At 41.7% G+C, this 27,493-nt stretch overlaps 1 protein-coding gene across 2 annotated transcripts in view; it reads right to left on the reverse strand.

The window, feature by feature from the left end:
• Positions 1-27,493, reverse strand: part of kcnt2a (potassium channel, subfamily T, member 2a) — a 1,051,023-nt gene that overhangs the window by 18,986 nt on the left and 1,004,544 nt on the right. For both annotated transcript variants that reach the window (XM_063063856.1, XM_063063854.1), the window contains 2 exons: positions 26,274-26,358; positions 16,116-16,240 (listed from right to left, as the gene is read on the reverse strand). In XM_063063856.1, coding sequence (XP_062919926.1) covers positions 16,123-16,240; positions 26,274-26,358 — 203 coding nt within the window. In that variant the 3' untranslated portion in view covers positions 16,116-16,122. The remainder of the gene's footprint in view (positions 1-16,115; positions 16,241-26,273; positions 26,359-27,493) is intronic.

Below are 27,493 nucleotides of genomic sequence, written 5' to 3' on the forward strand. Positions count from 1 at the left end.
GATAAAAGTTCACTCTAGTGACAAGCTATCAGCCTCTTCTGTCCATTTTCAATCCCAGAAAGGAAATCCCAGTGGTGACTGCTACCCAGTGACAGCATTCGACACTTTTTCTAGGAGCCCACTCTTATGACATAGAGTTCAAGGGTATCAACAACACAGACGGCTCGTCACTTCTTCCACTGTTGACAACTGAAGAAGCAAAGTCTTCATTCTGTGACCCAGCAGAAACGTTCCACACAGCATTGGTGGACCAGTTGCCGGTAACAATTTCTGAAATGGCAAGAGAAACAAGGAATGACCTGACATTGTCAAAAGTTTATGAAATCACTGTGCAAGGATGGCCAGCTCATGGTAATCCTATGTTTCCAGAGTTCACAGTGAGACGAGAGCAACTGTCTGTATGTCAAAGAACCCTGATGTATCGATGATGTGTTGTGGTTCCCACTAAACTGAGCACCAGAGTGTTAGAAAATCTGCATGGAGAACACCTGGGTACAGTCAAGGTGAAGAGTCTCACCCGGAGCTACGTGTGGAGGCCGGGAAAAGATAGACAGATTGAAGACTTGACCAAAAGCTGTTCAGGATGCCAAAAAGTTCAAAATGCACCCCCACAGGTACCATTACACCTATGGAAGTGGTCATCTTCACCATGGCAAAGAGTACACATTGACTCTGTTGGGCCACTCATGGACACCGTGTTTCTGATTGTTGTGGATGCCCATTCAGTGGCCTGAGGTTAACCAATGAAGTCAACCACATCAAAAAAGACTGTTTCCACTCTGAAAACTACCTTCTCCAGAAATGGCTTACATGGACAAATTGCGAGTGATAGCGGACCACGATACACGTCAGAAGAGTTCAGACCGTTCATGAAGAAAAATGGCATCTAGCATTTCAAGTCAGTCCCTCACCACCCAGCAATGAATGAGTTAGCTGAAAGGTTTATCCAAACCTTCAAGAAGTCCATTAAAGCTATGGCAGGGAGGATATTTCCCTACAGCACAAAGTGGACAACTTCCTTTTTGTGTATCGAAATTCTGTTCATTAAATGACAAATCAAACACCTGCGATGCTGTTCATAAGCAGGTATCTGAGATCTCACAAAGACCTCCTGAAACCAGATCTATGGTGGGAAATGTAGAGTAAACAGTTCAGCCAGTTGCCAAGTAAATCAGCAAGGAACCTTAAGGTTAGATGTGATTACCAAGAAGACAAGTGGACACTCGGTAGGATAACTACAAGAGCTTGACCGCTGATGTACACTGTGGATGTTGGAGATCATACATGGAAACATCATGTGGACCAGGCAGTGGATGCTGAGCTGAAGAACACACCTGAGTCGATTGCATCCAACAAGACAGAGGCATTACAGCCATTGGACTCGCCTCTCAGTGATGATCATGTCACCAACAGCAACGTGACATCACAGAGGAACTTGTCTTTGCCAAGACAACTGCCAAACTTGATGCTGCTCCACAGGTCCAGATGTGCTATCCTGAAAGAAACAGAGAGCCACCCAAAAGATTGAATCTTTAATACAGTGAAGTTAGTTGTGGACTGCTATTGTGAAAGCATGTTTATTTGAATATGGGTGTAACGCCCTGGGAAAGGCTGACACCACAGACACTTAGATTAGCATTGACCTATATACCAACTCTGTCCTTGAGCACATCAACAAGTGTGTAGATACAGTGACATCATAAAAACAAAAAAAGTTTTCCCCAATCAGAAACCATAGATGAATGGAGAAGTTCGCCTCCTGCTCAAAGCCAGAGATTCAGCCTTCAGGTTTTGAGACTGGGAGGCTTACAGCTCAGCCAGGGCCAACCTGAGGAGGGGAATCTCTCAGGCTAAGCATACAGAGAATCGAGGAGTATTTCAACTCCTCGGACCCCCGGTGCATGTGGCATGGCATACAGGTCATTACAGACTTCAAACCATCTAGTACTGTGCCCCCTTCCAGCTCTGCTTCCCTCCCTGATGAGCTCAATTACTTCTATGCTCGCTTTGACCACGAGAACAAGGAGGTCACCCTCAAAGCGGATCTCCCACCTGGTGAACTATCTCTCTCACTTTCCACCTCTGATGTTTGCGCCACTCTGAGCAGGGTGAATGTATGGAAGGCAGCTGGTCCGGATGGAATACCTAACCATGTGCTCAGAGTCTGTGCAGGGCAGCTGGCCGGGGTCTTCACGGACATTTTTAATCTATCCCTGGCCCAGGCAGTTGTCCCCACAAGCTTCAAGATACGCCACCATCGTGCCAGTGCTGAAGCATTCCACTGCCATGGGCCTGAATGACTTCCGCCCAGTTGCACTCACCCCCATCACTGCAAAGTGCTTTGACAGATTGGTTCTACCACATCTGAAATCCTGTCTGCCAACTACCCTGGACGCCCATCAGTTTGCCTATCGCACCAACAGGTCAACAGAGGACGCCATCTGCAAGGCACTTCACTCTGCCCTGACCCACCTGGACAGCCCCAACTCTAATGTCAGAATGCTGTTCATTGACTTCAGTTCGGCATTCAATACTGTGATCCCCTCCAAGCTGATCACCAAACTTCACCAGCTTGGTATCAGCTCATCCCTCTGCAATTGGACCTTGTTCTTTCTGACTAACAGACCCCAATCAGCTAAGTTAGACAACCTCACCTCCTCCACCCTCACCCTGAACACTGGTGTGCCTCAAGGCTGTGTGCTGAGCCCTCTTCTGTACTCCCTTTTCACCTATGACTGCATTCCTGCACATGGTCCTAACTCCATAATCAAGTTTGCAGATGACACCACGGTGGTTGGCCTGATCAGAGGGGATGACGAGACAGCCTAGAGGGACAAGGTCCAGCACCTGGCTGCGTGGTGTGCCGACAAAATCCTGGCCCTTAACACCCAGAAGACCAAGGAGATCATTGTGGACTTCAGGCATGCTAAGAGCCACACTCACGTCCCCATCTACATCAATGGAGCTGTAGTGGAGTGTGTATCAAGCTTCAAATTCCTTGGTGTCCACATTTCCGAGGATCTCACCTGGTCCCTGAACTCCTCCATCCTGATTAAAAAGGTGCAACAGCGCCTTTATTTCCTGCGGAGCATCAAGAAAGCTCACCTCTGTCCCAGGATACTGATGGATTTTTACCGCTGTACCATTGAGAGCATACTCACCAACTGCACCTCAGTGTGGTATGGCAATTGTCCTGTATCGAACCGCAAAACATTCCAGCATGTGGTGAGAACTGCCCAGCGTATTATCGGCACACAATTGCCCACCATTGAGAACATCTACCATAAACGCTGCCTGGGCAGGGCGAAAAGCATTATCAGGGATGCATCTCACCCTAACCATGGACTTTTCACTTTCCTCCCACCCGGTAGGCGCTACAGGAGCCTCCGCTCCCGCACCAGCAGGCACAGGAAGAGCTTCTTCCCTGAGGCTGTGACCCTGCTGAACCTCTCATCACAGCGCTAAGCAGTATTGCACCCATATTGTACTGTCTCAATACTTATATATTTGTGTGCTGTAGAACTTACTTTTTATTCGCAGTTATTTTGTAAATAACACTATTCTTTGCATTTCTGTTTAAATGCTAACTGCTTTTCATTGGCTTTGTATCTGTACTCAGTACAATGACAATAAAGTTGAATCTAATCTAAAAGGTTTCACTGCTAACATAATGGTCTTTCTGTCGAAGCAGCGTTTGGGTTATGGTTAGAGATAATGGGTGTTTTGCAATGTGAGCCGACCAATGAAGGGAGTGTGTTTTTTGCATTGTGTGCCTGATACTGGTGTGAGCTGGGTCTTTTGTTCGGTGGGGGGATGAAGGGAGAAGATGCCGGAGAGAAGAAGTCGTAGGACTCGACCCAGAGCGCCAACCTATACACATTAGACTGTTTCATTAAAATGGGCCCTTTTCTTTTTTCCTTTTTCTTTACTAACCCTTTAGTCAAATTAAGAATTATAAAGCTAAATCACTTAATTGTATGTGGTGCGCAGTCTGTTATTTCGCGGTCCTTATTTGTAACAGGGTAACGAATCACACAGCATCCACACAAACGGGGGGTTTTGGAAGGCTTGTGCTTCAATTTCCCACGTTTGGCTGGGCCGCAGATTGTCTTCCCTATAGTTACGCATTCAGCAGAATCAGAGTGTTTCAATTGTGGGGGCTCGTCCAGGATCGATTTTGTTAGGTGCTGTGTGATTGCCCTGAGCATTGATCCAGTGGGTTGTGTGTTTAAGTATGTATCCCTGATGAATTGTTAATTCGAAGTTTAAGTACTGTTAAAGCTATAGGAAAAGTTACGATTGTGGGGCGAAGGTTGGATAAAATGGTGGGCAAAGATTTTGTTTTAGTCCAGACAAGCGCTGACATAACGGCAGTTGAACTGCCTGGTACTACTGGGGCTCCAGGAGACCGGGGCTGTGGGCTATCCATACTTTCTGGGAGGAGGAGAGTGTAGGGGAGTGGACCAAATCGCAAGCCGAGTCTCCCGTAGCTGGGGGCAGAGACTTCAAAGACAGGGTGCTCTCGTTTCTGCAGAACGAGGGGAAGGAATGGTCTGATATAGACGATCCAATGAGTCCTCCATTGAGGGACGAGTATTCTGATTTGGCAGTGGACCTTACCACCCTGGCGAATAAATGGCAAAATCCCCAGCTATCTTAGGCTCCGCCTGTTCTCGGGAACGAAGCCCACCCCTAAAGGGGAGGAGGAGTATGAGACTTGGGCGGAGCAGACCTCCCAGTTGTTAGATGAGTGGCAGTGCTCTGACAACGTAAAGCAACAGAGATTGGTTGCGAGCTTGACAGGCTGGGCTGTTGATGTAGTGAGAGCCATAAAAGCATAGAAACTCTTTTCCACTTCTGCGGCCTACACGCAAGCACTAGAAAAGGTGTTTGGCATGACAAGAAGCCCATTGGAGCTCATGATGGGGTTTCAGAACATGTGTCAGGAGGAGGGGGAGAAGCTTTCTGCCTACATTTTTTGGCTGGAGAGGCAGCTAAATTGCTTGCAGTGTAGAGGGGCTATTCAGATGGCTGAGGTGGATCTGTTAAGAATGGACCAAATAGCGAAAGGTGCCCAGTCTTAGAACCTGATTGCTTGGGGTCTCTGACTGTCTCGTAAGATGCGCCCCCTCCCTCATTTGCTGAGCTGATCAGAGAGGTATGGGAGGAGGAGAATACATTGGAGGCGCGTGGGTGGGGGGGAGGGCCCTGTCAGCGGGGTAGCCTCCTGTGTTGCAGTGACCACGGATGGCCCATCCAGAGAAGTGATAAAGGAGATCGTGGCAGAGTTGAGAACTGAGATGACCTGGTTCTTATCAGTGGGTGTGCCCCCCACCTCCTCATATGATGGAGCTGATAGGGAAGCAGACACTCTAAGGGTACAGACTACGCTGGCAGCCGGGATCCTGCGAGAAGGGTCTCAGGTCACTTTGATATACCTTTTCTTTTACAACCAGTATTTGACGCATTTACCATTGACACCACTCAGTGCACTGGAGATCTGCGGTCTTAGTGCGAGTGATTACCCGTATGATGGTTATCTGTCAGTGATGCTGGAGTTTTCAGAGGCAGATGTGGGAGTGGCTGAGGTTCTTGATACATTAGCGCTGGTTTGTCCTGACCCCATTGAGAAGGGTGGAGTTTCAATCCTTGTGGGGAAAATACTCCTATTGTGAGGAGGCTAATGAGAGATTGCAAGGAGAGAGCTGGAGAGCTTTCTGGGAACATTGCCTCTTCACCCAGTGTTTTGAGCTGCTTTCGAGGAAGTGCGTGGCCACATTTGGCCGGATAATGAGCTTAGATGAGGGACTGTATGGTTCACCCAGTCAAAGCCAATCATGTTACGGCTGGGGAAGTAGCAAGAGTGATGGGAAACCCCAAGTTTCCTGAAATCCCTGAGCCGAAGTTATTTGGTGGATGCTCTGGAAGACCAGGAAGAGGTGTTAGGCATACCTGATGGGGTACTGGTGAGGCCTGAACTGCAGAAGCCCTTGGTTGTACAGAAGAATAGGATGGCAGTGATTCTCAGGAACACAATGAAGAAGGAGGTCACCTTCAAGCAGGGGATGCCCCTGGCGCATCTCTTCCTGGTGACAATAATGTCTAGTGTCCCTGTGAGACAAGCTGGGGAGAAACTATCTGCGAAAGTGGGAAAGTTGACCACTGAGTCATTCAACTTTGGGGACTGTCCGGTACCTGTGGGTTGGAAGAAGAGGTTGATAGAGAAGATGTTGAAGCTGGAAGGTGTCTTTTCCATTGGCGAGTTTGATGTGGGTTGTTCCAAGAGCACTCATCACACTATCAGGGTGACCGAGGACACCCCGTTCAGAGAAAGGTCGTGGTGACTGGCCCTGAAGAGGTGGAAGACATTTGGCAGCATTTGTGTAAGTTGAAGGAAGCTGGAATCATCATTGAATCCAGAAGCCCCTATGCGTCCCCAATAATAGTGGCCAGGAAGAGGAATGGGAACGTATGGATGTGTGTGGACTATAGGGCTCTGAACAGGCCAGGAAGAGGGTATAGGGTCCTGAGGATCGAAGACGCGCTGCCCTGTCTGAGCGGTGCGAAGTGGTTCAGTGTGCTGGATTTGAGGAATGGATATTACCAGATCTCCAGAGGTTGGCTGACTGCTCGGTGGTTACGCCCTATATAGTGGAGAGTCAGATGCCAAACATACCAGTTTTCTGGGTGAAACCAAAGGATGGGAATGGGCCTGCCAAGATTCTCCATCGGAACCACCTTCTGTCTCTGGGACAAGAGGTGCAGGTTGACCCAGAGCCCGACCTGGAGCCTACACCTAGTAAGAGGACTCTGCGGAGATGCGGAGCAACTGAAGGACCAACAGTAGGAGAGTTATACCAGCCCCTGCCCTGAATGGGATCTGGACTCGGAGTATGAGGAAATGGAGGTGTGGTATATGCTGTCTTTTGCCAACTCCCCACTGATTGAGGAAAAGATTCCCAACCCTTCTCACACCGAGTCAGGTGAAATCGGGGGGAACTATCTAAGGATAGTTTAGGTTTCAGCAGAACCATGAAGGAAATGAAGTGGGGCTCAGCCAAGTGGCAGAGAGATCCGAGTTGCTGGAGGGCATGAGTGATAGACTGGGGGAGGACTCGCCATGTGGACCAGACGTATCCCAAGGAGTATCTGAACCTGAAGGAGTAGATGATGGGGTAAAGAGGTCTCAGAGAATCAGGAGACTCCCAGATAGGCTGGCCTGTGTAGCACTGGGGGAACAGAGTGTGGCACCTATCATCTTTGTGAGCTATGTCATTGCCATTTACACCTGGGGTTGGAGTTTGTGCTTTGTATGAAGGGGTGGCAAATTATCTCAGTGTCATGAGGACATGACGATGTTTGTGGGAGGAGAGTGTAACACCCTGGGAAAGGTTTCAACGCTAACACAATGGTCTCTCTGTAGAAGCAGTGTTTGGGTTATGGTCAGAGATAACAGGTGCTTTGGAATGTGAGCAGTACAATGAAGGGAGTGTGTTTTCCGTGTTTTGTGCCTGACACCGGTGTGAGCTGGGTCTTTTGTCTGACGTGGGATGAAGGGAGAAGACGCCAGAGAAAAGAGGTCGTAGGACTCGACCCAGAGCGTGGCCATGATTTGAAAAAGCTCGGTAGATCGAAGGAGGATCAGCGAAAGGGGAACCAGGAGCTCCAACTTGTGTACATTAGACTTTTTCATTAAAATCGGCCCTTTTCTTTTTTTTTGCTTTTTCTTTACTAATCCTTTAGTCAAATTAAGAATTATAAAGCTAAATCATTTAATAGCATGCAATGTACTCTCTGTTATTTCGTGGCACTCATTTGTAACAGGGTAACAAATCACACAGCATCCACACAAATGGGGGGGGGGGTTGGGGGCTTGCACTTCAATCTCTCATGTTTGGTGGCTGGAGATTGTCTTCCTGGACTTACGCAGCCAGCGGAACTAGAATGTGTCAAGGGTTCATTTGAATAAAGGGAAATTGAATGTTCTGTTACAGTTTTATGTTACATTAATCTCAAGGGGGAGGAAGTGTAATATATGGACCTATTTCTCTCAGTGCAATGACTCCTTAGCACAGATTATTGGCTAATAACTATGCATGTGCATTGATCCATTCTCTCTCACTCTGCAATGTGAATATACCAGTTAAGGCCACCTCCACATGTGTGCCTTTATTTTATTGATATGTAGTTGTACAGACACAGCAATAGGTAATGTTTTACTCAGAGAATGCTGGATGCCTGGAATGACCTGCTTGATATGGAGGCTTTTAAGAGACACTTGAATAGGCTCATGGATGTGAGGAAGACAGAGGGATACGGACGTGGTGTAAGTAGCTGTGATTCGTGTTTGGGTGTTTTTGATTTGCTTTTCAGCTGGTTCAGCACAACATTGTGCGCTGAAGGGCCTATTCCTGTGCTGTATCGTTCTATCTTCTAAGTTCTATGTTTTCATAAGTAGAATGTGGAGGCACATGAAAAGATCCAGAGAAGATTTTTGAGGATAGTTTCCAGAATGAGGGATTGGAGGGACTCGAACGTTCTTCTTTAGAGATGGCGGCTGAAGAGAAATCTGAAATCTATAAACGGATGAGCAGTGTGGACAGGGAGGATAGCAGGTGACTGTTCCCATTTATGGAGTGATCGAAGACGAGAAGTCACAGTAGACAAAAACAGCGAAAGGATTATGAGTGACATAAGGAATAACTGTTTCACACAATATGCTAAATGCACTTTTGGTGTACATGAGTTCCATTGTGATCCTTAAAAAGGCAATTGGATAGCTATGTGCTGGGGAAAACCTTTGTAAGACTGCAGAGGAAAAGCTCTCATTGAAACAACTGAGTGGCTCTGGTGGAGAGCTGATGCAAATACAATGATTAAATGGTGGTCATTTTTGCTACAACCATTCTATAATTTCACAATAAAGATATTAGGCTAATTGATGAACTGAGCATCCAGTCTTCCTCAAGTAGATGACTTACAGTATGCATCTAATTTTAATGATTCCTAAATCAAAAGCCTGCCAGACTTTGTCTGTAGTAGATGTAGGTGCTTATCTCTCTGTTTCCATCACTCTGACTCTATCTTTGCATTGTTCTTATTTTTATTTTATACCACAAGACATAGGAGCATATTAGGCTATTTAACTCATTGAATTTGCTCCACCATTTGATCATGGCTGATTTATTTTCCCTCTCAACCCCATTTTCCTGCCTTCTCCCTACTATTGATAGGTTTACCATGGAAGTTCTCTTTGATACATTGCTGCAGAAAACTGTCCCAAACACATTCAAAAACCTTACTTCCTTTCTGATGTGAGTTGGTCAATTGTGTAAATGTATAAATCAAAATTTGCTACTAAAATTGCACACGTCTAATCTCTGTAAGAGAACTAACACGGTGGAAACACTCAGCGTGTCAGATAGCATCTTGGGAAATGGAGTTATGTTTCAGGTCGAAGATCTTTTACCACATCTGACCTTAGCCTATTCTGTGCATTCACCTATTCTCCATTTCCTGCTAGGGTGTAATAAAAATATAAACATCAATTTAAAATTAAAAGTAGTAACCACTGTATATTAACTCCTTAAAAGAAAGTTCCCACTTGCTTCAAAAAGGCAACATTTATACCAGTGCCTAAGAAGGATAATGTGAGCTGCCTTAATGACTATCACCTGAGAGCACTCACATCTGCAGCGATGAAATACTTTGAGAGGTTGGTCATGTCTAGACTGAACTCCTGCCTCAGCAAGGACCTGGATCCATCGCAGTTTACCTATCGCCACAATAGGTCAACGGCTGATGCAATCTCAATGGGTCATCACATGGCCTTAGACCACCTGGACAGCACAAACACCTATGTCAGGATGCTGTTCATCGACTATAGCTCAGCATTTAATACCATCTTTCTCACAATCCTGATTGAGAAGTTACAGAACCTAGGCTTCTGTCCCTCCCTCTGCAATTGAATCACCTTCCTAACCGGAACACCACAATCTGTGTGGATTGGTGATAATATCCCCTCCTTGCTGATGATCAACACTGGTGCACCACAGGGGTATGTGTTTAGCCCACAGCTCTACTCTCTCTATACCCATGAATGTGTGGCTAGGCACAGCTCAAATACCAGCTATAAATTTGTTGATGATAAAATCATTGTTGGTAGAATCTCAGATGGAGACGAGAGGGTACACAGGAGCAAAATATGCTAACTTGTGGAGTTGTGTCGCAGCAACAACCTGGCATTCAATGTCAGTAAGACGAAATAACTGATTGTGGACTTCAGGAAGGGTAAGATGAAGGAACACACACCAATCCTCATAGAGGGATTAGAAGTGCAGAGAGTGATCAGTTTCAAGTTCCTGGGTGTCAAGATCTCTGAGGACCTAACCTGGTCCCAACATATTGAAGCAGTTATAAAGAAGGCAAGACAGCAACTATACTTCTTTGGGAGTTTGAAGAGATTTGGTACACCAACAAATACACTCAAAAACCTCTATAGTTGTACCATGGAGAGCATTCTGACGGGCTGCATCACTGTCTGGTAGGGGGGCAGGTGGGCAACTGTATAGGACTGAAAGAAGCTGCAGAAGGTTGTAAATTTGGTCAGCTCCATCTTGGGTACTGGCCTTCAAACTACCCAGGACATCTTCAAGAAGCAGTGTCTCAGAAAGGTAGCATCCATTGTTAAGGACCTCCAACACCCAGGGCATGCCCTTTTCTCACTGTTACCATCAGGTAGGATGTACAGAAACCTGAAGGCACACACTCAGCGATTCAGGAACAGTTTCTTCCCCTCTGCCATCTGATTCCGAAATGGACATTGAACCCATGAACACGACCTCACTTTATTAATATACAATTATTTCTGTTTTTTGAACAATTTGTAATCTATTCAATATACGTATACTGTAATTGATTTACTTATTATTATTATTTTATTTTTCTTCTTCTTCTACATTATGTATTGCATTGAACTGCTGCTGCTAAGTTAACAAATTTCATGACACATACTGGGGATAATAAGCCTGATTCTGATCTACGCTTCTCATAATTTAAGTGTCTCGATAAAGCTGAACCTAATTTTCTTATGTTCACAGGAATAAAGACAAAGCCTGACCAAGTTCTCCCTATAATGTTAGGCCCTCTGGTCTATGAAACATCCTCATAAAAGTTTTGAAAAGGTTTTTGACAGTGTTATATATTGAGTACAATTTTTACTTTGCATGTGTGTGAATGCTACCAAACATCACCTGAAATTCAGGCTTGGCATCTGGCATTATACACATCCGCACTCAAAGTGACAAGTATTGGGGAAACATACTAATAAATCAAGATGGTACAACTTTTATTTGGAAGGGGAGAATAAGAGAAATAGCAAGTTGATCACAAACACGAGCAAATCTGCAGATGCTGGAGATCTGAAGCAACGTACACACAAAATGCTGAAGGAACTCAGCAGGTCAGGCAGCATCTATGGAAAAAAGTAAACATTCGATGTTTTGGGCTGAGACCCTTCTGCAGGCCTGAGAGGGAAAGGGGGAGATTCCTGAATTAAAAGGTGGGGGATGGGAAAGAGGCTAGCTGGAAGGTGATAGGTGAAGGCAGGAGGGTGGGAAAGGTCAAGGGCTGGATAAAGAATCTGGTAGGTGGGGAGAGTGGACCATGGGAGAAAGGGAAGGAGGGGGAGACCCGGGTGTGGATGTAATGAGAAGAAGCAAAAGGTCAGAATAGGGAATAGAGGAAGAGGGGATGGGGGAATTTTCTTCATCAGAAGGTGAAATTGATATTCATACCATCAGATTGGAGGGTACCCAGATTCAATATAAGGTGCTGCTCCTCCACCCTGAGGGTGGCCTCATCTTGGCACAAGAGGACTGAACAATGATAGAGATATAAATTTGATGTTGTGCAGAGGTTTTCAGAATCATAACTGATCCATGCTGACCAAGGTGTCCACCTCAGACAGTTCCAGTTTACCCATATTCTCCTGCAGCTCATTACATATATCTCTGCTTTTTGATCTTTTCCCTCTCACCTTAAACTAGTTTTAGACTTACCTGCTCTAAGAAGAAGACTGCGACAATCCACTTTATAAATGCCCCTCATAATTTAATGAACCTCTATAAGATCACCTGTTAGTCTTCTCTGCTCCAAATAAAATAGTCCCAGCCTATTCATTCTCTCCTTATAATTCTAGTCCCAGCAACATCCCCCTTGAAATTTTCCTGCATCCTACCTGGCTTAATCACATGCTTCTTAAAGTACTGTATTACGATCAGAAATGCACATATTACAGATAGACTTGTTAATGTCCTGTACTGCTGTAACATTACATCCCAACTCTTGTACTCAGTAGCCCATCTGATGAAGGCAACCACACCACATACATTCTAAAAAATCTTGTCTATGTCGCCTCTTTCAGGGAACTATTCCAATCTCTCTGTTCAACAACACCCTGTAGCCTTGTCAATTACAATGTATGTCCTGTTCTGGTTTATCTTCCCAAAATGCATCACTACACACTTACCTGAGTTACATTCTTCGCTTAGTTCCCAATTGATCTTCTGTTGTAACCTTGGATACAAGCCCCTGATCATGCCAGGGCCCTTTTCCTTCTACTATACAAGGTCTACTGCCTATAGTAACCTGTGTTCACTTACAGCTATGCACTCAGACACATTTTAAAGTATTAGTATGAAATAATTGTTGAGCTTATCATAAATTTAATTATCTTTTAGCTTTTAATAGCAAAAAACTGATATACCAGTACAATGATCCAAATATTGTAGACGATGCAATATGCGAGACACACGTGCAATTAAAAAATCATTTAGTTGCGAAACCAAAATTTAATAATTCAACATTTGGCAATTTGAATAGCTTCTGAACAAATTATGTTATGCAATTAAATGACCAGGAAGGAAATATAAATTACGAACACGTGAATCAAAATAGTATGAGAGAGTACAATTTTTTAGACACTAAAGTTGCATTATCTTTTCGATTCTTTCATTAAATTATAAAAGAGCATTCCAGACAACAACTTAAGCTATTGATCCTTCGGCTACTGATGTTTCACGGAATCTGATATTGTTTAAACAGTTTTATGCATGGACAGTATTGTCAGATATATTTGAGTACATTATTAACAACAATAGAGAAGCAGTGTATGAAGTAGTATAGGACTGGGTGCTTTGAAATGAATCAAAAAGCTACAGTAATGGCTTTAGGGTCCAAAATTAACAGTGATCTGCCAAATCAAAGCAGATATATTTTATATTGGAACAACAAGTCAGAAGACAATTGATCCAATAGGCCACTGGATTCCGTTTAGCATCTGCTAATTGCACTGTGCTCCTGCATGCAGCAAGTTTAATGTGCAAACTTTCTGGTCACAGTCTCCTACAGTTATTTGTGGGAGAGTTAAACATATTTGCAGTTTATATTTTTTTCATGAGAGCTAATATAAGGCAGGCTAGTGACAAATCAGCCACAAACCATCTTGCCTCATAGCTCTGTTAACTTAATTCCCCTGAAATGTGATATTTTAACTGCACTCTCATGTTTTGTATGCAGTTTGTTTCTCGTTCAAAGTTTATTGTCTGTTGTCTTTTTTTATACTCAGTTCAGCAAAAACAGATTGAAAAATCTTCAACTGGTCCTAAAATGGATTATCAGATTTAAGTTTCATTGCTGCTTAGTGATATTACAAAATGACTGGGTATTTCAATAGTCTTTGCCAGTTCATTCTTTTTGCAACTAAAAGTTGATCAACATGCCATGTTTAAATCTCTGTCCATTCTGTTCTCACCATTTGCAAGTTCAACTGCGTTTGCATTAAAAATAACTTGCAAATATTTCATACTTCCCATTTCACTTAAACATTCCACCACAACTTGATACAAGATAAACACAAATCTTCTGAATGCCTCCAGTTTTTCTTTGGCTTGTATTTCACAATGTTCCTTCAGGCATACCATTAGTCACCCTTTATTCCTCACTGACTGGAAACTATAGGCCAAATTTAAACCAACGATGAGCTAGCTTGTTCAGAGCACATCGTAAATTCAAGTATGTAACACCCTGGTGAGAAAGTGTCTTGCAAATGTGAGTTTATAATTTGATTCTTGTCATCTGATTGTGTGCTTACAAAGTCGAAAATCAAGATTTGCTTCCACACTACTACCCTTCCTCTCTTTCTCCAGCTCCAGTTCTCCCAGAAGTTGTAACATTGGATAATCCATGTATTTCTCAAATAGTGTAGTAACGTTATTATGAATTTGACAAAAACTGTAGAAAAAATGAGTATTTTTAAAATCAGCAATGAAGATTGAAACCTGAAAAGGTTAATATTGAAGACCAACAAAACAGAGCACTATTTCTGAAACTATACTTCCCAGTTCCTATTTAGAAATGGTATGAGATTTGTTTCAAAGTTAAAGCGTTCAGATTTAAATAACAGTCAGGTTTAAGAGTTAATGGTGGTGAGTCTGGTGTTTCTTATTCAAAACATCACTCAATTGTGGAAAGCGCTGCTTCCAAGTTTGATGGCGTTGCCTCCTGGCAGTCATGTACATTCCAGAATGTAAATTAGAGGCAGGATTTTGGCTGCCTGATTTGTCCCTGTCCAAATTCAGACCAATTTTTCTGTTCAAGTAATAGATCAGTTATAGGTTCAGTACTATAGCACTTCAGTTATCCTGCAGAGTTGTTAATTTACCTGTCGGTGAGGTAACCTGTTATATTCTATTCAAGATTCAAGACCACACAATCATGTCTTTGTTCACTCAGTCAAAAGCAAAGTAAACAAAAAGTACTTAATATATATTAATATAATTTATATTATGTTACTTTTTTGGCAAATTACATATAATACATTTTGTATAATATTTAATAGAAAACATTTAAATAATTTCTTCACAAATATTCAAAAGGACCACATCCAATATTTTATTCGTCATCCTTGTTTACACTTTAGATTTATAGAGATGTGGTCTGTGTTGTTCAATACACATCATAGTTGTTGTTATCTGTAGTTACTGTCCTTGGAGGGTCCACTTTTATTTAAAAATTCTGCAACTTGTCTAAATTCTACAATTATCCATCACGGTGAATAGTTGGAAAATTTTCTTTAATGGTGCCCAGAGCATTTGACACCATTTGGATGATCAATGGCATGAAATACAATAGGACCAGGTTACATTGGAAACCTGGAAGATCAGCAGCCTGAAATAAATCCTTATATGATGTCTGTGTACCAGAAAAGTTATTGGTTTAAAGGAGGACAGAATTTAGACAATTAAATGTTGGTCTTGGTCATTAGGCATTGATTAGGTGTGTTATGGATGCCAGTATTCAACTTTATGGAAATCTCAGAAACTACTCTATTCTCAGTGAAGTACTACATTGTGACAGAGCTCCACGGTGACATTTCATGACTTCTTGATGCAGCCTCCCCAGCTGTGTTACATTAAATACTTGCCCCTGGGAAATAAGCTGTGGGAGGGAGTGGTGAGTGAGACTGAGTAGGAGAATTCCTGCTAATGTAAATTCCCCATTGTTCTTCTGAGACAAGATATGATTTAGTTTAAGGTTTATGAAGTTATTTTATATTGAGAGACCAAAATACAGATAAGTGCAAATGACTTATATATGTGAAATTACTTGTAACATAATACTTGAATACCATTATATGTTAATAACTAGTTGCTTTCCAGTAAACCTGCCATGTTTTCCATTAATAGATACGCTTGTTCATATAGAGGACTCATTTGCTGTCAGATTTTAATACTCTGCAAAAGATTGCTAGAAATGGAATTAATTTCACTGCATTTCTTGCATTATGTGTTTCCTAGTTATAATAATATTTTAAGAAACAGGGCCACAATGACAGCATATGGCTAGGAATTAATGAAAAGGTTTAAACTTACCTGAATCACTCAGACTTTGTGAATTAGATGATTGGCCATACATTGGTTTAATTGATTCTGTCCCAGTTTATAGTGCTTCCAACAAGCCACTAACAGTAATGTGTTTCTTACCTAGCCACTTTAATGCTGAAAACCCTAAAAATTCTCACTGAAGTTTGTTGTAGTATTTTTAATAATGCTGACCCGTTAACTAAAGCTGGGTGTTTTCCTTTGTATCCCGTCCACCTTCGTTATTTTCACAAGTGCTGATCTTGAGATTGGGTTTACTGTTTGGGACATAAGCCAAAGGATCAGGCCGGATCAGGTAGCTGTTAGACACAAGAAGAATTAGAAATTTAATTGAACAATTGATATAAAAGAGAAAATAATTTAAACAGGAAGAAAGCTGAGAAATTCAAAGTGCCAATGCCTTACATCTGTAGAAATTTCTTTGGCATTTACTATTCATGTGCATTATTAATAAATGCTGAAATTAGAATGCATATCCTCTTATTCCAAGCACTTAATTATATTAAACAACATAATTGAAATCTTTATTTGCTCTGAAATGGAAATCCATCAAAATGTAAAGGTTTAAGGTTTTATGGAACAGTAATGTATGATAAAAAGAGGACATGGGCGACATTTAATTTTTATATCATAGAAGTATTAACTTAGTGAAGGTCCATCATATTTAACTCAAGATAAGCTCATCATTCAATTCTGAAAATACTCAGAAACATTAATAAATTTGCTTAAACCATTTTGCGATCAATTCTCATAGATCTAATAATTCAATTCAGTAATATTATCATTACGAAAGGCTATTTCCAAGATATTTGGATATTCCTTGACTTTACTGAAAGAAAACAGTTTCTATCACTATTTAAACCATATTCAGGTTCTATTAATGCAAGAGGAACTGCATTTATTTGACTATTCTACCAGTTCTTTACGTTAATACAGATTGTCAAAATGACTCTGGTAAAGTTCAAGATCCATAGTTACTGATAGATTAACTTTGTACGTCACATGTATATTTAAACATACACTGAAAAGCATGGTCTGTGTCAATGACCAACACAGACTGAGTATGTGCTGGAGGCAGCCCAAGTGACATCGGAGCAGAATTAGGTCATTCAGCCCATCAAGTCTGCTCCACCATTTTTCATGGCTGACCCATTTCCCTCTCAAACTTTCGTGCCCTGACTAAATCAAGAACCTATCAACCTCTGCCAGTAATACATCTAATGAGCCGGCCTTCACAGTTGCCACAGGCAACAAATTCCAAAGATTCACCTCTCTCTGGCTAACAAAATTCCTCCTCATCTCTGTTCTAAATGGACATCCTTCTATTCTGAGTCTGTGCAATCTAGTTCCAGACTCCCCCACCATTGGAAACATCCTCTCCACATCCATTCTATCAAGACCTTTCAATATTCAATAGGTTTCAGTGAGATCTCTCCTTATTCTTCTAAATTCCAGTGCATAAAAGCCCATTGCTCCTCAAAAGATAAGCCTTTCATTCCCAGAATCATTCTTATGAACCTCCTCTGAACCCTCTCCAATATTAGCACTTTTTCTTAAATAGTGGGTCCAAAACTGCTCACAATACTCCTAGTGAGGACTCACCAGTGTCTTATAAAGCCTCAGGAATACATTCTTACTTTTGCGGTATATTCTAGTCCTCTCAAAATGAATGTCAACATTGCATTTGCCTTCATCACCATTGACTCAAACTGTCAATTAACTTTTAGGGAATCCTGGACAAAGACTCACAAGACCCTTTGCACCTTAGAATCTTGAATTGTCTCCCCAGTTAGAAAATAGTCTATGTTTTTATTCCTTCTACCAAATTGCAAGACCATATACTTCCTGACAATATTCCATTTGTCATCACTTTGCCTATTCTCATAATCTGTCCAAGTCCTTCTGCAGCCTCCCTACTTCCTCAACACTACCTGCTTCTCCATCTATCTTCATAATCATCTGCAAACTTGGCCACAAAGCCATCAGTTTCATCATCTAATGCTCTACCCATGCTAGATTTGTTCCCGTAATATCATGGGCTGTTATCTTGTTAAGCACCCTCATGTGCAGCACTCTGTCAGAGGCCTTCTGAAAATCCATGTGCATAAAATCCACTGATTCTCCTTTGTCTATCCTTCTTGTTATTTCCTCAAAGAATTCCAACAGATCTGTCAGGCAAGCCTTTCCCTTAAAGAAACCATGCTGACTTTGACCTATTTTATCGTATGCCTCCTAGTACCCCAAAACCACATCCTCGACAGTTGACTCCAACATCTTCCTAACCACTGAGGTCAGGCTAACTGGCCTCTAATCTCCTCTCTTCTACCTCCATCCCTTCTTGAAGATTGGAGTGATATTTGTAATTTTCCAGTCCTCCGGAACCATTCCAGAATCTAGCAATTCTTGAAAGATCATTATTAATGGCTCCACAATCTCTTTAGCTACCTCTTTCAGAACCCTGGGGTGTAATCTATCGGGTCCAGGTAACTTATCTACCTGCCGACCTTTCAGATTCCAAAGCATCATCTCCCTAGTAATAGCAACTGCAGTCATTTCTGTCCCCTGATACTCTTGACCTTCCAGGATACTGCTAGCATCTTCCACAGTAAAGACTGATGCAAAATACTTATTCAGTTCGTATATCATTTCCTTATCCCTATTACAACCTCTCCAGCATCATTTTCCAGTGGTCCAATATCTACTCTTACTTCTCTTTTACTCTTTATATCTCTGAAAAACTTTTTGGTATCCTCTTTGATATTATTGGCTCGCTTACCATCATATTTCATTGTTTTCCCCCCTTATGGTTTTTTCAGTTGCCTTGCATTTGTTTTAAAATTTTCCCAATCTTCTAACTTCCCATTAATTTTTGCTCTTTTATATGCAATCTTTTTTGCTTTTATGTTGGCTTTGACTTCCCTTGTCCACTACAGTTGTGTCATCCTACATTTAGAATACTTTTTTGGGATGTATCTATCCTGCTCCTTTCAAATTCCTCCCAGAAACTGAAGCCATTGCTGCTGTTCTGTCATCTCTGCTAGTATCTGCTTCCAATCGATTTTGGCCAGTAACTCTCTCACACCTCTGTATTTCCATTTACTCCACTGTAATGCTGATGTATCTAACTTTAGTATCTCTCTCTCAAATTGCAGAGTGAATTCTCTCATAATATGATCACTGACTCCTAAGGGTTCCTTTACCTTAAGGTCCTTACACAAATTCTGTTCTTTACACAACAAGTGTAAAGAACAGTGTGCTCTAGTGTGCTCTACCACAAGTGTAGGCATTCTAAAATTCACTTTCTTGGGATCCAACACCAACCTGATTTCCCCAATCTGAATGCATATTAAAATTCCCCATGACTATTGTAACATCGCCTTTTTGACATGACTTTTCTATCTCGTGTTATAATTTGTAGCCCATATCCTGGCTACTGTTCAGAGGCTTGTATATTACTCCCATCAGGGTCTTTAAAATTGTTGTAATTTCTTAACTCTACCATAAAGGATTCTACATCTCTCGATCCTAGACACCTCTTTCTAAGTACTTGATTTCATATTTTACTAATTGAGCCATGCCATCACCTCTGACGATGTCCCTGTTCTTTCAATACAATATGTATCCCAGGATGTTAAGCTCCCAACTATAATCTTCTTTCATCACAGATCAGTGATCCCCAATTGGTCATACCTGTCAATCTCTAACTGAGTTACAAAATCATCTACCCTATTGTATACTCTGTGGATTCAAATATAATACCTTCGTCCCCATATCCATCAACCTTTTCAATTTTGTCCAACTTTTACACAGCAACTCATCCAACTGGCTGCAGTTTTTCCCTATCATCTGATTGTCCTTCCTGACAGCCTTACTACACACTGCCTCTGCTTGTAAACCAACAGCCCCATCACTCCATTTCCCATCCCCCTGCCAAATTAGTTTAAACATTCCCCAATAGGTCTAGCACACCTGCCTGCAAGGGTAGAGGTCCCACGTTGTAACCCGTCCCTTTTGAACAGGTCATACCTTCCCCAAAAGAGATCCCAATGATCCAGAAATCTGAACTCCTGCCCCCTGCACCAGTTCCTCAGCCACGCATTCACCTGTGAAATCATTCTATTCTTAATCACACTGGCACGTGCCACAGGCAGCAATCCAGAGGCTGCTACCCTGAAGGTACTGCTTTTTAGCTTTCTACACAACTCCCTAAGTTCTCCCTTCAGAACCTCCTTGCTTTTCCTACCAATTTCATTGGTGACAGTACGCACCAAGACTTCTGGCTGCTCACCCTTTCCCTTTAGAATGTTGTGGAACCAATCTGAGACGTCCCTGACCTTGGCACCTACAAAGCAATATACCATCCGGGTATCTCTATCACATCCATCGAATCTCGAGTCTACTCCTCTAACTATGGAATCCCTTATCACTACTGCAGTCCTCTTCTGCCCCCTTTCCCATCTCATCTACAGAGCTAGAGACCTAGTCACTGTGGCTCCCCCCAGTAAGTTCTCCTCAACAGTATCCAAAATGGTTTACTTATTATTGAGGGGAACGGCCATAGGGGTACACTGCACAGGCTGCCATTTCTCTTTCCTCTCCACTCAATCACCATGCCTCCTAAGACTACCTCACTGTAGCTCCTATTTATCATCTTCTCACTTTCCCTTATGAGCCACAGAGCATTGATCTGCACCTCCAGTTTCTTGACACATTTTCTAAGGAGCTGCAGCTTGGTGCATCTGGTACAGATGTGATTATCCAGAAAGCTGGAGGGCTCCTAGAATTCCTACATCTCCACACAAAGACCACAACGCGGCCCATGGAATCACTTCACTGCTCTAACTATGCATTAACAGATAAAGTATGAAGAATGAAGTGTCTCCATGCTTCCAGCATCAACATAGCATGCCCACAACTTACTAAACATATTTCATACTTCCTTAGAACGTAGGAGGAAGCTGGAGTACTCAGAGGAAATCCATGCTGTTGTGGAAAGAATTGTAAAGCCCTTATGGCAGCAGCAAATTTGAAGCTAGGTTGTTAGTGCTGTAATAGCATTACACTACCTGTGACACCCCATTCTCATTCCAAGTTGAGTTCCTTTCTCAGCAAAAAAATTCTACTGGTCTTTTGCATTATTCCAGCTCTGAAGAATCCAGCCATAGAGAGTCCCTAAAACTATGGCCAGCAGGACAGCAGGAAAGTTCCTAAGGGTTGGGGTGGTGGGGAGGGAATGATTAAATTGTGAAGGGAGTTAAATGTGGACAGGCTGCATTACACTACAAACAAATACAGGCCGTTTCCGATGTAAGCAACTCATCAACCTCATGCTGACTGCTAATTTGTGGAAACATTGCTTCAAGTTACTTCTAACCACGATTCAGCAACTGCATGTGCCCAGTAATCCAGTACAGTGGATTTCAGTTAACTGGGACATGTCAGGACCACTACATTTTGACCCAATTAGATGGCTGTCCCAGTTAGCCACAGTTGCATGGCCATTGTTAAAAACAGCTAAAAGAAATCAAACTACTATTTACCTGAGTACCAAATAATGTAGTTAAATGAAAAACAAAACAATTAGAACACTACCAAAACTACTACAGTACTCTAAAACTGTGTCTTAGTTCCTAAGAGTTATCAACGGAGGAATGAATCCAATGTCTACTGCCATGTTCTTTTGATTGACTGTAAATGAACAAAAGTAGTGCAGATACTGGATGGCCTTCAAACAATGCTTTCGATGATTGCTTCCTCTATACCTTTATTTTCATTGTAACATTCAAGGTGATTGTGATACCTTCAAATTCGTCATGGTTCCTAAAGTGCCGAAGTTGTGAAATCATTTCAGTTTCACTCCCAGCTGTTTCTGGCATCTTCAAGCCTGAATGCTTGAAACCACAATCAGCAAAACAGTTCTGAATTGCCTTACTGCTTATTTCTTGCCAGTTATAAGTGACAGAAAACAATGTTTTGTTTTATAAATACAAATGCATACAAGTGACACTATTTAAAATCTGAGTCTCTGTGGGTGGAAGTTAGAAACAGGAAGGGGTCAATAACTCTACTGGGTGTTTTTTATAGTAACAGGGACATCGAGGAGCAGATAGGGAGACAGATTATGGAATGGTGCAATAATAACAGGGTTGCCATGATGGGAGATTTTAATTTCCACTATATTAGAGAAACATAAAAAAACCTACAGCACAATACAGGCTCTTCGGCCCACAAAGTTGTGCCAAACATGTCCATACCTTAGAAATTACCTAGGGTTACCCATAGCTCTCTATTTTTCTGAGCTCCATGTACCTGTCCAGGAGTCTCTTAAAAGTCTCTTAATATTGATTGGCATCTCCTTAAAGCAAGGGGTTTAGATGGGGTGGAGTTTGTTAGGTGTGTTCAGGAAGGTTTTCTGACACAATATTTAGATAAGCCTACAAGAGTAGAGGCTGTACTTGATCTGGTATCGGGAAATGAACCTAGTCAGGTGTCAGGTCTCTCAGTGGGAGAGCATTTTGGAGATAGAGATAACAATTCTATCTCCTTTACCATAGCATTGGAGAGCATTACCCCATGCAAGGCTTATTGAGAAAGTAAGGAGGCATGGAATCCAATGGGACATTGCTTTGTGGATCCAGAATTGACTTGACCACAGAAGGCAAAGAGTGGTTGTAGACGGGACATATTCTGCATGGAGGTCGGTGACCAGTGGTGTGCTTCAGGAACCTGTTCTGGAACCCCTTCTTTTCATGATTGTTATAAATGACCTGGATGAGGAAGTGAAGGGATAGGTTAGCAAATTTGCTGATGACACAAAGGTTGGGGTGTTGTGGATAGTGTGGAGGGCTGTCGGAGGTTGCAGCAGGACATCGATAGGATGAAAAACTGGGCTGAGAAGTGGCAGATGAAGTTCAACCCAGATAAGTGTGAAGTGTTTCATTTTGGTAGGTCAAATATGATGGCAGAATATAGCATTAGTGGTAACACTCTTGGCAGTGTGGAAGATCAGAGGGACCTTGGGGTCCAAGTCCATAGGACACTCAAAGCTGCTGTGCAGGTTGACTCTGTGGTTTAGAAGGCATACGGTGTATTGGCTTTCATCAACTGTAGGATTGCGTTCAAGAGCCAAGAGGTAATGTTACAGCTATATAGGACCCTGGTCAGACCCCACTTGGAGTACTGTGTTCAGTTCTGGTTACCTCACTACAGGAAGGATGTGGAAACTATAGAAAGGGTGCAGTGGAGATCTACAAGGATGTTGCCTGGATTGGGGAGCATGCTTTATGAGAATAGGTTGAGCGAACTTGGCCTCTTCTCCTTGGAGCGTCGGAGGATGAGAGGTGACCTGATAGAGGTGTATAAAATGATGAGAGGCATTGATCATGTGGATAGTCACAGGCTTTTTCCCAGGGCTAAAATGGCTAACACAAGAGGGCACAGTTTTAAGATGCTTGGAAGTAGGTACAGAAGAGATGTCAGGGCTAAGTTTTTTTTATGCAGAGAGTGGTGAGTACATGGAATGGGCTGCCAGTGACTGTGGCGGAGGCGGAGACAATAGGGTCTTTTAAGAGACTCCTGGTACACGGAGCTTAGAAAAATAGAGGGCTATGGGTAATCCTTGGTAATTTCTAAAGTAAGTACATGTTCGGCACAGTATTGTGGGCTGAAGGGCTTGAATTGTGCTGTAGGTTTTCTAGTTCTATATTTCTATGTTTCTAAGCATGGTGTAGTGTCTAAAGGCCACATGGCATGCATGTGACTGACATGAGGTAGAAACTGTTCAGCAACAGGCTCTTGTCCCAGATAAGTGGCATAGTCTACAAAATAAATGAAGGAAATCCTGGCTAATTTCTTGCTTTGATTTTTGTTGTTTTAGAGTTGTCCCAAATAAGAAGCTGAACCACCACTTTATAAGTATGATGGACAGTGGCGGAAGCAAAAAAGAAGTTGATGGTTAGGTATGCCAATTTGTTTTCAATAAGCATTAGCATCCTGTTCAGTACATAGTCCTAATTTGCAGAAAAAAAAGGTAATGGACTGAAAGAGCAGATGGGACCACAGCAGGCATCCAATCTATTTGCATAAAGAAATGAAAACCATATTTTCAGCTAAGCCTAGGTCCCTGAAGAGAAAGTCAGTAAAGTTTGATATAAAATTGTGAACACAGCTCCAGTGGAGGCTTTGCCAATATTTTTTGGGTTTCTTATTGGATTTCAGGAAATTGAGAGAGCTACTGCTAATTGTAGCTGTGATTTGGACTCTAAACGAAAAAACATTGTCAATGATTTCTCTATATATTTTTTGCTATATTAGCATCAATTCATGAATATTTCAAGGTGAATTTGTTAAACATTGAGTGGTTTGCAGGCAAAACTGGGCCTGCACTGCCAGTTACTATAGAAGGTTGATGTAGTCATTCACTATATTGTATGTGGGAATAGGTTGCAGGCTTTGTGGTCTGAAAAACATTGCCCATTTCATTTCCAAAGTCGCAACTATCCATATTTTGCCACAGCTGTGCATGGAAGATTGAAACTTGATCTAACCAAGGTATAGAGAATGACATAAAAGTTTATGGCAAGCTAAAATTAGAGCTCAAAAGATAAAGAACAAAATTAGGAGGCAGTTCTTCAACACAATTGCACGTAGAAATACAGGAAGCTCTCCTACTGAAGGCAATGAATGATGTAACAATGAAAATATGAAGATTTAATTTGATGAGATTTTTGCCGGGCAATACCCAGGGATATTAAACAAAGGTAGGTTAATGTATTTAAAGTCCGGAGCAGTCATTATTTAATTAGAATACCATGAAAGTTCTATGGGCTGGATAGTCCATTTCTGTTCCTAACCTTTGTAATGGACCTGTCAATAAAAATCAGCCCATTAGTTGCTTGAAAGTAGCAATAAGATCTCAATTACAGAGCTATCTCGAGTGGCCAACTGACAAGCTAAATGCGGCACATTCTGTAATGGACTTTTTCTTAGAAATGTAGCTGATGGCTGTGATTTTGAATAGCCATCAAACCTCACCTTTATCACTGAATAATTCAAATAGCAACTTCTGAAACTCATTTTGAATGATTGAGTGCAAAAGCTGAGAAGATCCTAAGATGGTTTGGCTCTATACAAGCTCACATCCCTCAGCTATAAACCTGACATTAAAGTCCATGTAAGACAATGATGTCTCTGTACTTTTCAACTAGTTATCAGTAAACATTCTAGAGAAATGAAAGTCTGCAGTGAAAAATAAGTAAACGCTAATGATGTAAAAAGTGAAAAATACTATTGAAGGATCTCTTGTGCTGAAAATTCAAATTTACAGTTATGGGAGTTCAAGAAGAATTTGAATGATTTGCTTTTTTTCTTTTTTCTTTCCTGTCATTCTTAATCACACAATGCCATTTTTCTTCTGCTTCTTTTGTTCTCTATACAATGAATTAGACTTTGATTACACGTCTTAGACTACATGTCTTAGTGAGGTCATTCAACCTAAATGGTTAAAAGTTATTGTTTGCTGCTTGATGTGCTCACACATTCCACAGATCCCTTGTGGACAATAGGTCAATTTAGATTTTGTTGTTGGTCTGTGGTCAGCTGACTATTTGAAGTGTTAACTGGAACTGGCAGGGTTATAATGCCCCTAGAAAAAAAGATCTCTAACCTTAAACACAAGAGGTTCTGCAGATGCTGGAAATCTAAAGCAACACACACAAAATGCTGGAAGAGCACAGCAGGTCAGGCAGCATCTATGAAAATGAATAAACAGTCACCATTTCGGGCCAAGACACTTCATCAGGACTGGAAAGGAAGGGGGAAGATGCCAGAATAAAATGGTGGGGGTGGGGGGAAGGAAGACAAGCTGGAAGGTAATAGTTGAAGCCAGGTGGGTGGGATAGGTAAGTGGCTGGAGAAAAAGGAATCTGATAGGAGAGGAAGGTGAGACCATGGAGAAAGGGAAGAAAGAGGGTCACAGGGGAAAGGAGAGAGGCAGTTGAGGAGAAGAGGTAAGAGGCCAGAGTGGGGAATAGGAAAAGAGGGAAGGGGGAGGGGAAAAATAAAAATAAAAAAAATTACTGGAAGGTGAAATTGATATTCATGCCATCAGGTTGGTGGCCACCTAGGCAGAACACAATGTGTTGCTCCTCTACATTGAGAGTTGTCTCATCATGGCCAAACAGGAGGCCAGGGACCGACAGGTCGTAACAGGAATTAAAATGGTTGGCACCCGGAACCTAACTCTAACCTTGTCCATCAAGTATGAATTGATTGATGAGAAGCTATTTGTTACCCACATTCAAAAAAGGTTAATGAAATCAGTGATATACTTACACTACATCATTTAGTTCCAGTCTTGTATCCGGTGAGGGATTGATGAGAATATATGACAGAGTGTTCTGGTGATCATTCATTTCATCTAAGGAAGAACGTGAGGAAATTTTCAGTTGTACAAGCTGCAACTTTACGGAAACAAACATTGCAACCCCACTGAGTAGTGACTGCTATCCGTCAGGATAACATGGTGTCAACTGCTTCATTTCCACATTCTCTTCTAGACCCGAAGCATACCTATCAATCCCCATTATAAAAGGATTTCACAATATCATTGTGAAAATCAAAATTCAAATGATAGGTTAACATTTACAAAATTTGCCAACATTTCCTATATTGTACGTAAAATAAACAATGTTACCAGAATTTAGGAGTAGCTTGGAGAGTATTGTAAAGATCAGGAGCATCTTTGGAGATAGAAATAGAGTCATTGTTTCAAATGTTAACTCTGATTCTTTCTCCACATATGCAGCCTTATCAGGATTTTCATTTTCTTTTCAGATTTCACAATATTCAATTTTTAGCTTTTCAATTTGAGTACTGGAAATGCTGAAAAAAAAGTTCATGTAATTGTGCAATGGAAGAAATATGAATTAACTTTGGGCAAAGTATTACACTAAAGACATTCTTTACACGAGAAAGGCGTATTACTTCTAATGTTCTGTGTCAAAGGATTTAGTGGAAGCCAAAGTTTCATGGAAATAGTTAAAAAGGAGCTCATTCCCCATCCATAGTCTTTTACAGAACTAGTCAACAGACATCCTTCATAGAAATCTTGACATGTATTTTCATAAGGCCTCAGACCACTGAATTAATTATTTTATCTCCATAATACCATGCACATTTGCACCTTCCAGGGATATGCAAAGAGTGAGCGTAGGTGTGTTCCTGGCAGAGTCACCTACTTACCAATGAGTGACGTACCATGGACTGTTTCCTCCTCACGCTACTGATTAGCACATACTAATTATCAGACACTTTCCATTCTCAGCTCTTGTGCTCCAGTCAGGACAAGTACAATCATTTCAAGGATCCAGGAACCATAGGTTAATTAACTAAACTAAATACTCAGCTAATTATACAGTAGAAATACAGCTCTTTATTCCCAGTCTTTCATGGAGTCTGTCAGCGGTTGAATTCACATTAAAAGTTTATTTTTTCAGCATTATTCTGCAGTCTTGTGAGCAATCATTTAATTGCAAAACTGTATCTGGAGAAAA

The sequence above is a fragment of the Mobula hypostoma genome, chromosome 12 (genome assembly GCF_963921235.1).
Source record: "Mobula hypostoma chromosome 12, sMobHyp1.1, whole genome shotgun sequence".
Lineage (NCBI taxonomy): Eukaryota > Metazoa > Chordata > Chondrichthyes > Myliobatiformes > Myliobatidae > Mobula > Mobula hypostoma.